The sequence below is a fragment of the Pipistrellus hanaki genome, assembly GCF_964339955.1.
Source record: "Pipistrellus hanaki genome assembly, chromosome: 5".
NCBI classification, from domain to species: domain Eukaryota; kingdom Metazoa; phylum Chordata; class Mammalia; order Chiroptera; family Vespertilionidae; genus Pipistrellus; species Pipistrellus hanaki.
In genome coordinates this window covers 81,950,849-81,963,486 of record NC_140507.1, presented here as the reverse complement: position 1 = coordinate 81,963,486, position 12,638 = coordinate 81,950,849, and the positions used below count along the sequence as shown (strand labels likewise).

At 51.9% G+C, this 12,638-nt stretch overlaps 1 protein-coding gene across 2 annotated transcripts in view; it reads right to left on the bottom strand.

Annotated features, from left to right (window-relative positions):
* SLC25A42 (solute carrier family 25 member 42) overlaps positions 1 to 12,638 on the bottom strand; it is a 31,116-nt gene that overhangs the window by 3,508 nt on the left and 14,970 nt on the right. For both annotated transcript variants that reach the window (XM_084884364.1, XM_084884365.1), the window contains exons 2-6: positions 5,521 to 5,632; positions 2,606 to 2,711; positions 1,266 to 1,291; positions 536 to 702; positions 156 to 272 (exon numbers count right to left, since the gene is read on the bottom strand). In XM_084884364.1, coding sequence (XP_084740490.1) covers positions 156 to 272; positions 536 to 702; positions 1,266 to 1,291; positions 2,606 to 2,711; positions 5,521 to 5,601 — 497 coding nt within the window. In that variant the 5' untranslated portion in view covers positions 5,602 to 5,632. The remainder of the gene's footprint in view (positions 1 to 155; positions 273 to 535; positions 703 to 1,265; positions 1,292 to 2,605; positions 2,712 to 5,520; positions 5,633 to 12,638) is intronic.

Below are 12,638 nucleotides of genomic sequence, written 5' to 3'. Positions count from 1 at the left end.
GGTACCAGGCAGGGCCCATGTGGTGGGTGGCACCCTCTGTGGGCTGGACACAGAGGCCAGACCCCAAACCCAAGGATAGGACAAACAGATTCAACGTGGGGGCCCTACTGGACACAGCTCCCGGCACTGGTGAAGGTCACCACGGTAGGACTCACATTTCCTTGGGGGTCACGGCCATGCGGGCTCGGACCAGGTCCAGGGGGTAGGTAAGTGAAGCAGCTGTGATTCCGGCGAGGGCCCCTGCCAGGAGGCGAGGCCAGGGGGGCAGGGCTCTGAAAGGGGGGAGAGGGAGGAGAGATGGTGAGACCCGAAGGCCCCCAGGAGGGAGGCCCATCCCAAGGCCCACAGCTCTCAGTGTGGAGCAACCAAGGACAGGGGGGCCGGCTTTCCGGAAGCTGAGACGGTGGAGCCTCTAGGTGGACGATTCAATGGGTGACCGGTAGGGACCTGGGTTCTCACATGGTGAGCATGTGAGAGGAAGACAGAAGAGCAGGGGCTGGAGGGTGGAGGGGGTGAGGAGGGGTGGGGGCCTCACTCTCCACGGAAGCCGTAGTAGCGGCCCAGGATTCGCTTGTACTCCTCGTGCGCGCTGAACTGGATGGCGGCGTAGGGCACCACGCGCACCATGGTGGCCGAGTTCCCGCGCCAGAGGCTGAAGAAGCCCTCGTTGAGGTAGGTGTAGTAGAGCAGCCGGAAGGCCTCCTGGAGGGGGGACAAAGTCAACGCCTCGCCTGTCCTCTCCTCTCCCTGCTCCGGGAGCTCCTTGTTTGCTTTGTCCAGCCCTGTGCCTGGGGCCCCACTACCTTCTCTGCCCACACAGCCCTCCACCCTGGGATCTGGAAAATGAGAGGGAACGCCAGGTTTGCAAAGCAGGCTCAGAGCCCCACACAGGGCGTTTTGTTGATGGTTGTCTGGTAGGCTAGCTTTTAAAAATGTTTTCTTTGCTTTATTAAGTAACACCTGCTCTATGTTTAAAAATAAATGTGAAAATACGGGTTTAAAACATCAAGTCACCTGACCCCCAGCCCTAGGACAGACACTCTCCTGTGAGTTCCCAGTGGGCTGCATCCAGGCAGGGCCCAGGGTGCCAGGACAAGTGATCCCACCCCCCCAGGGGGGCTCCTGGGAACCAGCTTGGGGGGGGGGGACCAAAGGGGAAAAGCATCTCCTTATCCCCCCTCCCCCAAGGCCTCCACAGCCTTCTGCCTGTCCAGCAGGGCAGCTTGTGACAGTCCGAGCCAGGAGTTGGTGACCTAGTGGCTCACCTTCGCAGAAAATCGTTTTGAAGATACTGGGGGGGAAAACAACACAAACAGACCGTTAGATGCGAAGGAGAGGACCCCCGGCCCCCTGCCCAAGTCTGCATGACCCCCTGCTGCATGTCTAAGCTGGGGAATGACAGCAGCCCCTGAGCATGTTCCCTCCCCCGCAAAGGGCTGAGGGGGGAGAGTCCTGAGCAGGATCCCTCTCCTCCCAGGAACCTCCTCAGCCCTGGACCCGGCCACTCCGCATGCCAGCCTGTCCCCAGGAAGCGGGGAGAACTGCCCGGGGGTCTGTGGGAGGACGTGCCTCTGGAGGGTTGACAGCATCCCCACCCTCCGAGGAAGGTGTCACAGTCCTTATTCCTGTGAGGATCAGCCCAGGGGATCCCACTCCCCAGGACAGGCTCACCGGGGAGGTCTCCCGCTCCTCACTTTCTGAGCCTCTACCTTGTTTCTAACACACCCTGCACTCTCGTCTGCGTGGAGGTGAGCACAGCTCTGCCTTCGGAGTTACAGCGGGCCCTGCGGGCGCTGCCCCTCAGGTTCGCCAGGGAAAAACGCAGCTGGCGCGGGGGAAGGAACACAGGGAGCTCCCTTCTGCCTGCTCTTTCCACAGCCTCTGGGGGGAGCTGATGTTATCGTCCTTGTTGTCTAGATAAGGAAACTGAGGCACAGAGGGGCTAGGGTACCAGCTCAAGGAATTGGGGGGGGGGGGCCTTCTCTTTTAAAACAGCTGAAGGATGGGGGGCCCAGGTTGTGGCCACGCTCCTGCCTGTGCCGAGCAGCCACTGGCCACCGTACAGGGTGGAAAGGCTTTGCCTTCGGGGGACCCTGAGCCTGTTTCACCCTCAGGAGAGAGAGAGATGGTGTCTTGAACTGAGTCCCCCCAAAAGACCCGGCCCTGTCCTCACCCCCAGGACCTTGCGGAAATGAGGCCTCTGCAGATGCCATTAAATTAAACCGAGGCTGTATGCGAGTGGGGTCGGCCCTAACCGAATGCTCGGTGTCCTCATGAGAGGAGAAGACACAGGCAAGAAGGGAGGCAGAGATCGGAGTGATGCGGCCACAAGCCAAGGATGCTTGGCGCCCCCAGAGCTGGGAAAGGCGGGAAGGACTCTTCTCCTGGAGCCTCCAGAAGGAACCAACCCTGCCAGCGCCTCGGTTCAGACTTCTGCCTTGGAAATGCGAGGGAATAAACTCCGGTTCTAAGCTGCCTGGTGTGTGGTACTGTGTGCTGGCCGCCCCAGGACTCCACTTCACAGTGCAGTCTGGGAAGCTGTGAAGAGGGTGACTGCCTGGCAGCATCTCTATCACAGAGGGACAGACAGACAGACAGCTTTTACCTTGGAAAATGATTTTGGTTCGGTCCAAGGGAGCTACTGCCGTTTTGGCAAGAGCGCCAGCCAGGGCCCCAGAAAAGAGGGAGCTGAGAACTTGCCTGTGATCAGTCTGCAAGAAACACATGAACACACGTCTGTGGTCAGAGAGGGAGGGAGAGGTCTGCTCCCCCGGGGGGTGACACCAAGATCCCCTTTCCTCACCCTCCGTCCCCCGCTGCCCTGGACCAGGGCGGAGAGATGCACAGCAGCCTGAGTGCCCTGGCCCGCGTGGGCCCTGGAAGGGCAGGAGACGGTGAAAAACCTCCCCGCTGCCAGGGTCCACCCATGAGAGGTGATGCTCTGTCTGGGCCACAATGGGACTGACTCCAAACATAAGCCACCCCTGGCCCAGCTTATAAGCCTTGGTTCTGTCCGCCCTCGTGTGCCGGACTCCCTGCATTGTAGTGTTTCAGGGCCAAGTCATGAGAGCCCTTGTGGTGGTGGGGGGACAGGCAGGGGGTGCTGGGCAAGAGGACCCTGCCTGTGCCATCTTTGTAGAAAGGGGACACAGGGACTGGTATCTGTGGCCCTTCAGCCAAGGCCAGGGAGGTGGGGACGGTGGCCGGCCTGCATTTCGAGCTCCAGTGGCAGCCTCAGGGCCGGCACTTCCCCCGTCTTCTGGAGGCTCTCCAAGTCCTCCTGGTACAGCCTCTCTCCCGCCTTCCTTCCCTTCCATGTCCATCCGAGTCCCGGGCAGTCTCACTGGGTTGGAGTCTATTCCTCCACCTGACTCTCACAAGCAACTGCGGTGAGCACTCTGCAATGTCCTGGACTGGAGGTGCCCTCAGCTCTCCTTCGTCAGCAATGAGCAAGAATGGCAAGGATCAGGTCGTCCAATGACCCCAGGAATCCATGAAGTCCCACGAAGACAAGGTGCCCTGAGGGGTCTGGAGACATGCGGTGCCTGTCCCCCCACCAGCCCCCTCAGAGCCACCCCCCACCCCCCGTGATCTTCGGAGAGAGCAAGACATGAACTAAATCTGCAGACAAAGGTGCGCAGTCGCCAATCCAGGTGGGGGCCACAAAGAGGCTGGCTTTTGTCCAGACAGACATGGAGAAGCACAGAGTGGACGGGCCGTTTTCACGATGATCAGAGAAGAGGTGGTTCCTGCAGCAATCGAGATGGAGCGGCAGAGGCTGTGACCGGAGAGGGTGTAACAGGGGAGACTGTGAGGGCATTTGGGGGTAAAACTGGCAGCCTAGGTCTGAGTGGATATGGTGGAGCTCAGGGCAACCCCTCACCAAGTCTGCTCAGCTCAGCAGTGGCCCAGGGGTGGAGGGCCTGGCCCAGGGTCTGTCCACACTTCTGGCCTGATTCTGGACTCTGTCCTGATTGCAGTGACCAGAGGATGGCCTCTCCGGTCTCTCCTTCCTCATCTCTGACACGCCAAGTGGTGTCTCCTGGTCCAGATCCCACTCCCAGATCCTCTTCCGTGTTCCAGGTGCTCCCAGCGGCTGTGTGCCCTGCAACCTGGCCCCAGCCTGGATGGCCCAGCTCCTTTCCCTTAACGCCCTGGCACCCCCTCCACCTGCCCAGAGAAGTGTTTCCTCCTGCTTCTGAGGCAGAACTTCACCAGAGGGTTCCATCTGCTCCTTGATTCACACAGGCCTGTCACTGGGACCCCTGGCTTTTCTGGGTCACACAGCAAGGTTCTGGTGGTCCGGTCCTGCTGGCTTTGAGAGGTATGAATGTCAGGTGCTAGAAGGTTCAGTGGTATTCCTAGCAGCTGCTCCCTGCCTCAGTTTCCTCTCTGTGAACCAATGAGCAATTGCTCACCCTGCTGTGAGCCAAGGGAACACCCCACAGCAGCTTAGGTGCCTGTCGGCACTGAAGGCGAAGCCAATGGGTCCTTGGGGCCTCCTTTTGCAGGTCACTTCCTGTGCAATCTGTGGTTCTTACAATCCCAAGGCCAGCTCTGTGCGTCTGGAACTCATGTCCTTAAGCCCTGCACTCCGGGGGCTCCTGACGCTCTGTACGTCCACTTCGTGGCTCTGCAGATGCTGCCCAGGGGCTCTTACTGACCACAGCAGCTTATTTTTTGAAGAGCTCAGCACAGGCATCAGCAAGTGGTTAATGTGTCCTTGTCCTTTGTAGGGAGGGATCCTGCAGTCCGACTGAGAACGAGGGCCATCGCAGATCCAAACAGCCGTGGGCACTGCGAGAAGACTCTGGGCTTCTTAACCAAAGACACAGATTTACAGGGTGAGCTCCCACATCGGGCTGGCCAAGTGGACCAGGCTGATGTCAGATGCGTGGCCGGCACAGAAGAAGATGGGCACTGGGTATCCAGGCATGAGATGGGAACAGACAGGCCTTTTGCTGGGATCCAACCAGCAAGTAGAGGGGCTGAGTCTGCCTCGTGCTCTGCTGGGAAGTTCACTAAACTGGGAGGGACACGCATGCCTGCTGTAGGCTCACCCTCGATGCTCCACATGGTATAGGGACAGTGGCCCAGCACACTGGCCAGTCCTCCCACCTGCCTGGCGCTCTGCAGGGCCTTCTGGAATTTGGGGACGGTCTGGAGGGTTGGGAGGATCACCACCTCTGCCTTTGAGCTTGTAAACTTTGAGACCTGCCCTGAGAGCTAGGATAGGCCGCGAGGGCCCTTCCTCACAAATGAGCCCGAGTTTGCCGATTCTTTTGTGTTTGCAAATCTGAGAGAGTAAATGGGCTCCAGGACAACTTTGGATATTCCAGCCAAATTTGGGTAAGGTTTTGGATCTTGCCAAGTGGTTGGGGGCTGGATTCACATCACAAATGGGGCAGCCAGCATCTCTCCCCCCCCCCCCCCCCACGGTCTCACACGGATGCAGCCCCACACCAGTGTAGGAGATGATCTGTGATGGGTGCATGAGAACGCATGAGGGCAGGTACTTGCCTTTGAAGGGACGGCTGAGGGCAGGACGGTGTCGGCATCCTCACGCAATCGCACCACGCCTTCCTTCACACCATTACCCATTCCAGGCTGCTGGGGACAGCCGAGCCAGGTCCTGCGGAACAAGAGGGGGCATGAAACCGGATGAGAAAGGGCCTTCCCCATCTGCCCCATTCACTTGAAGCAAGAACTGAGTGTGATTCCTAACCTGGTGTCTGTCTCCCTGCAGGGAAAGAATGCCACAGTTCCCTCCACTGATGGCTTAATCATTTACAAGAGTATTTTATTTGATTGTCACAAACAGGCCTCTGAGTCACCTGCCTTTTAGCCTATACCTACTAATGAGTCGGCAAACTCATTAGTCAACAGAGCCAAATATCAACAGTACAATGATTGAAATTTCTTTTGAGAGCCAAAATTTTAAAACTACCCTGTTTCCCCGAAAATAACACAGTGTCTTATATTAATTTTTTCTCCCAAAGTTGCGCTAGTCTTATTTTCAGGAGCTGTCTTATCTTTCCATGCGCTAGGTCTTATTTTCAGAGGATGTCTTATTTTCGGGGAAACATGGTATATAGGTAGGTGCACTGTTATTAACTTAAATAGGGTACTCCTAAGCTGGCCTTTGCTAAAAACTCAAGGGGCCAAAGAGCCTCATGTGGGCCGCAGTTTGCCGACCACTGCCCTATACTGTAGTTGCCATTCCCATCACTTATTTATTTATTTATTTTTACAGTGTAAAATTTTTATATTTAGAATTAGCCAGCTGGACTCAATGTAGATGATCCTAATTTTGTTGGCAACATCCATAGCATCACCACAGTCAGGAGCCAGTCGAACATATGCCATCTTCTCGCCATCAGTCCTGATCAGGATGTTGACCTTCACCACGTCAATGTCACAGAGCTTCTGCACAGAATGAACACGAGTATAATGCTGTCTTCTGTCTTCTTCACGGCTGACTCAGCAGTCGGGGGAAACTGACGACGGCATCATGGGCAAGCTTGTTTCTCCTGGGTGCGCTCCTCTGAGGATACTGGGGCGGCCTCAGAGTCTTTAGCTCTCACAAGGTGGTGACGTGCTGATCTCTGTGTGTGGCTGTGGTCGCCTTTCCGCACTGTTTTCTTGGCTTCAAAGCCTTTGCTCTGGCTTTGGTTTTGGCTTTGGGAGGGACAGGGGCTTCCTTTTTCACTTTTGGCGCCATCTTCTTAAAAAAGGGTCCATGTGACTTTTTATTTATTTATTTATTTAAAAAAATATTTTTATTGGTTTCAGAGAGCAAGGGAGAGGGAGAGAGATAGAAACATCAATGATGAGAGAGAATCACTGATTGGCTGCCTCCTGCACGCCCCACACTGGGGATTAAGCTTCCAACCCGGGCGTGTGCCCTGACCGGGAATATCAAACCATGACCTCCTGGTACATAGGTTGATGCTCAATCACTGAGCCACGCCAGCTGGGCTCCCTGTGACTTTTTATAATTGTCAACTTCTATGCCTACTCACTCAGTAACAGAGGGAGGACACCAGTCATGTGTGGACACGCCCCTCCCCTCCACAGCTCTCTTATCTGGTCAAAGCCCTCCTATTGCAATCAGGGACCCCCCCTCCATGCTCTCCACTGGCCCCCTCCCCTTAAGAGGCTACGTAATTCTGAATTCATGCGCACCTACCCTAGGGAGGTCCCCTCACTGAACTGTATCTCCTACTGCCCTGCACAGGATCCATGTACAGAACAGTTACCAGGTCGCTCGCTCTTACTGCTGGCGTGGGGCTACCTGGCTGGGTCTTCTCTGCATGTGTCCAGCCCCCAGGTTGGGCCTCTACATCTGTGCTCCAGAACACGGGCTCCTTGAGCATCACCCAGAGCTCATGTTGGTTAAATAGTGACCAACAGCCCACGTGGCCCAGGATGAGGCCTGGAATGTGGTCAGTTGGTACAAGCAATCCACATGCCAGAGCCACCTGCTTCCATGCTGACTTCCTTCAGTCCCTGCAGGACCTGCTACCCTCCCGCCTCCAGAGCAAGAGCCCAGGGTTCTGCACCAAGGTAGGCAATTGGGAGGAATTTTCTTAATGTCCTTTTGTTTCTAGTATACCTTGTCTCTAGTAATACTGAATTTCTTTCTTTTTAAAAATATTTTTCATGTTTATTAGCTAAACAGTTATTTCTTTTTAAGTTTTTTTTTCTTTTTTTTTTTTTTTTAGAAAATATATTTTTATTGATTTCAGAGACAGGAAGGGAGAGAGGGAGAAAAACACCAAGAATGAGAGAGAATCACTGATTGGCTGTCTCTTGCACAACCCCTACTGGAGATGGAGCATGTAACCCGGGCATGCGCTCTGACTAGGAATCAAATTGTGACCTCCTGGTTCATAGGTGGACATTCAACCACTGAGCAACACTGGCTGGACAACAGTTATTTGTTTTAAGAAATATTTTAAACTAGGAAATATATTTACATCATACATTCACTTATACTCCCATACACTCATGCCTGCATGCCCTAAAGAAAATGAAGTTTCAGAAAGTAAAAGATACCTTTTTAAAAGTACTATTTGCTCTGCCATTTCCCTTCTCCTCTCTTCTATTTAATTTCAATAAAGCTGATCACAACCAACTAAATCTATGTCAAAATAATGGGACTCAACCAGCAAACTCAAACTACTGTGCTATGGGCTTTGATTAAAAAGGCAATCTGCATCACTTCATTGTTTAAAAAGAGAGAGAGAGAGACAACAGGCCCAAAGTGTAGTCACATGTGCTAAGCCCCAAATCACCAAACTAAGACTTAATATCTAACTTACAGGTTCAACCTCTCTGAGGAGTGGATTGTTAAACCAGGCAATCCGGAATCACCTGGTCAGCACCAGTGAGGTTATCTGCTTGATACACCCCCGCTACCCCCTTAGGGAAGGCGATCTTTCCACAAATAATCTACTCTTTGCTATTAACCTCCTTGTCCCACTCCTTCTGCCTATAAAATTGGACAGCTCATTGGGGCTTCTTCAGATGGGATGCTGCCTGATTCCTGAATCTGAATAAAGTCAATAAGACATTTAAAATTTGAAGTTGAATTTTGTTTTTGAACATCATATATTTTGTATCATATATTAATACTAGAGGCCCGGTGCACGAAATTCATGCACTCGGGGATGGGGGGTGTGTGTCCCTCAGCCTGGCCTGTGCCCTCTCACAGTCTATGAGCTCTCAGGGGATGTCCAACTGATGGCTTAGGTAGGGAGCAGGCCTAAGCTGACAGTTGGACATCCTTGGCACTGCCATTGAGCCCGGCTCCCTGTAGGAGCGCACTGAACACTAGGGGCAGCTCCTGCGTTGACTGCCTGCCCTCTGGTGGTCAGTGCACATCATAGTGACTGGCTGTTCTGCCGAAACTGGCTCTCTGACATCCCCCGAGGGGTTCTAGATTGCAAGAGGGCGCAGGCCAGGCAGAGGGACTCCACCGGGTGCACGATTGGGGCCAGGGAGGGATGTAGGAGGTTGGCCAGCCGGGGAGGGACTGTGGGAGGGCTCCAGGGTGGGTCCAGCCTGTATTACTCAGCAAGCTAACCTACCAGTTGGAGCATGTGTCCCCTGGTGGTCAATACATGTCATAGCGAGCAGTTGAGTGGCCTTAGCATATCTTTAGCATATCACTACGCTTTGATTGAATGGCCGACCTGATGACCAGAGACTTGCATATTAGGCTTTTATTATATAGTATATGTATGCACCATAAAATAACTTCTAGAATGAGGGTGCAGCTTTCAGAATGGAGAGAGGTCCCCGGGATCTCGGAGGTACTGGGCCCAGAATTGCCCTCTTGTGTCACTTGTCACAGCAGAAAGATGCTTTCTGGGGTCATGAGTGCCCTGTGTTCTCTGAGGCTGAAGAGCATGAGGGAGAGGAGTCAGGCCCTGGGGACAAGGGTTACTCCATGACAAGAAATTGCACACCTGGCCAGGACTTTTAGGAAGATGTGAAACCCAGAGGGTACCTTGTAGGCATCATTTTGAAGGGAACACAAGACCGTTGCTTCAAAACCCACAGTTGGCTTTTTCAAAACAAATCATCCACAAGCTCAAAGATGTGTTTTTATAAAGAGTATCTGGGCAGAGGAAAATGGAACATTACATTAAGCCAGCTGTAAATGTTTGCTCCTAAAAAACAACTTTAACTCATACAACCCAATACCAAAAACACAATCTGATTTTAAAATGGGCAGAGGATCTCAATAGTCATTTTCCCAAAGAAGACATACAAATGGGCAATAGATAATGAGAAAGTAAATGCTCAACATCACTAATTATTAGGCAAATAAATAGAAAAAATATCAACCCTGGCCAGGTGGCTCAATTAGTTGGATCGTCGTCCCATACACCGAAAGGTTGCAGGTTTCATTCCTGGCCGGGGCACATACGTAGGTTGTGGTTCCATCCCAATAGAGGATCATAGGGGAGGCAACTGATTGATTTTTTTTCTCTCTCTCCCTCCCTTTCTATCTCTCTAAAATCAATAAAAACATATCCTCAGGTGAGGATATATTAAGACTACAGTGAGGTATCACTTCACACTTGTTAGATGATATTATAAAAAAGATAAGGATGTGGAGAAAATGAGACCCTTGTGCACTGTTGGGTGGGGTTGTAAATTGGGGTAGCCACTATGGAGAAAACAGTATGGAGACTCTTCAAAAACTTGAGAATAAAAATACTACATGAGCCAAAATAGGTTTGGCTCAGTGGATAGAGCGTCGGTCTGCAGACTGGAAGGTCCCAGGTTCGATTCCGGTCAAGGGCATGTACATTGGTTGCGGGCACGTCCCCAGTGAGGGGTGTGCAGGGGATAGCTGGTTGATGTTTCTCTCTCATCGACGTTTCTAGCTCTCTATCTCTCTCCCTTCCTCTCTGTGAAAAATCAATACAATATATTTTTTTTAAAAAATACTACATGACCCAGCAATTCCATTTCTGGGTATTTATCTAAGGAAACAAAAACACTAACAAAAAGATATCTTCACCTCCATGTTCACTGCAGCACAACAGTCAAGACATGGAAGCAATTTAGGTGTCCAAGGACAGATGAATGAATTTTTAAAAATGTGGTATACAGCCAAAATTGGTTTGGCTCAGTGGATAGAGTGTCAGTCTTTGGACTGAAGGGTCCTAGGTTCGATTCCGGTCAAGGGCATGTACATTGGTGCGGGCACATCCCCAGTGGGGGGGTGTGCAGGAGGCAACTGATTGATGTTTCTCTCTCATCGATGTTTCTAAATCTCTATCTCTCTCCCTTCCTCTCTGTAAAAAATCAATAAAATATTTAAAAAATACCTTCAGCACAAGAAAAGAAAATCTGTACCTATGTGTAATGATGGATTTTAACTAGACCTATTATGGTAATAATTTCTCAATATACACAAATATAAAATGATTATGTTGTATACCTAAAACTAACACAATGTTAGTCAATTACATCTTAATAAAAAATGCAACAAAAAAATGCAAAAATACTCCATCCTTCAGGTAAGAAAAACATACACAAGGACAAAGGACTATGCATGACAGTAGAACTTCTCCCGCTACCTTTGTAGCAACCAGCCAGGGAGCAACCCACATCCCTGCAGCAATCAGCCTAAAACAGTTGTAACTTGGTCAGTGATTGAAGTCTCCCTAATTTTTGTTCCTGCTTTCAACTCAGGACCAATCAGAGAACGCCAAATATACCTCTACCCAATCACATAGACTTCCTAATACCAACAGCTCCAACAGGGACCCTAAGCCTTCCCTTCTCCATCACAAAGCCCCCTCTGCCCTGCCTGCCTGAGTCTCTGCCAAGTGCAGGGTGGCAGCTAGCTCCGTGGCTCTAAGGAACTCCGAACAGCAGACTGCTCTCAGTTGGGAGGCCTTCCTTTATTTCCACAGGTAACCAAGTGAATGGGGAAATCCCACAGAAGCACGTTGGGGACACTGGGAAGAACACAACATCGCTTCTATGGGGTTCCTGCCAAAAACACAGCCTCAGTCTAATGAGGAAACATCGGAGAGACCACACTGAAGCTACAAATGGCTGAGAGGTTCCAGGCAAAGGTGAGAAGGTCAAGGAAAGATTGAGAACCGTCACAGATGAGAGATGGAGACAGAAGCGTGAGCCTGGGCCAGCATGGGAGCAGTACGGCAAAACGTGGGGAGGGGGCGGGAAACAGGAAATCCAAATTCGGTCTGGAGATGAGTTCCCAGTGTTGTATCAGTGTGAAGTTTCTGGTTTAGTTAACTAATGTGATGACACAGATGCTCAGCTAAATGAAGTATATAAAGAGACTCTCGGTTATTTTTGTTTTTTTTCTATAAGTCTAAAATTATTTCAAAAACACTGGGGAAAAATGCTTTGAGAAATCCAGGAGCTTCTATAATGTGCCAAAGCCTTCAGAGAAACACATTGCAGATGCCTGCAGTGATCGAGGGGCTGGCCCAGTGCCTGGGCTCCTCTCTGTCCAGCCCTGTGTCCGAGTCGGGCTGAGCAGGATGAGCCAAGGAAGCCGTGGCTGGTGAGCTGACCAGTGTTCCTCCTGGCAGGTACACCCTGACCCTGGCTTCTCCTTGGAGCGGCGTGGTAGGGGTCAGCAAATGTAGGGCCTCAGGCCAAGGCCTTCACCGGGGCCTCTCTCTGGTTCTGTACACGAGGTAAGAAGGAGTAAAGAGGGATGCTACACACTGGCAGCGATTGTTCGTTAAATCCCTCTGCCCTGTGCTCTCTGATCCGGCCAGTCCTAACCCCTGTTTCACAGATGGGGCTGCTGAGAGTCCTTGCCTGAGACTGCCATGGTGATAAGCATCGCCGCTAACCACTGGGCTGCTGCTAGCTTATCTCCCATTTTGGCAATGAGATTTGGAGAAGCTTGACTAGACCAAGACCCGAGGGAATTCCAGTCTTGACATACACCAGAAAACCAGAAAACCAAGCTTCAAAATCATGGCTACGTCCTTCTGCACAGAGCCCAGCCCCCGGATAGCGCAACAGCATTTCAGCCACCCAGTCTGAATCCCTTCACATAGGCATCTCCTTGTTTGCCTCCTTCATAGAGTGTTCACTCCCTGGATTGTCTTGCTTGCTGTATGAAGGCA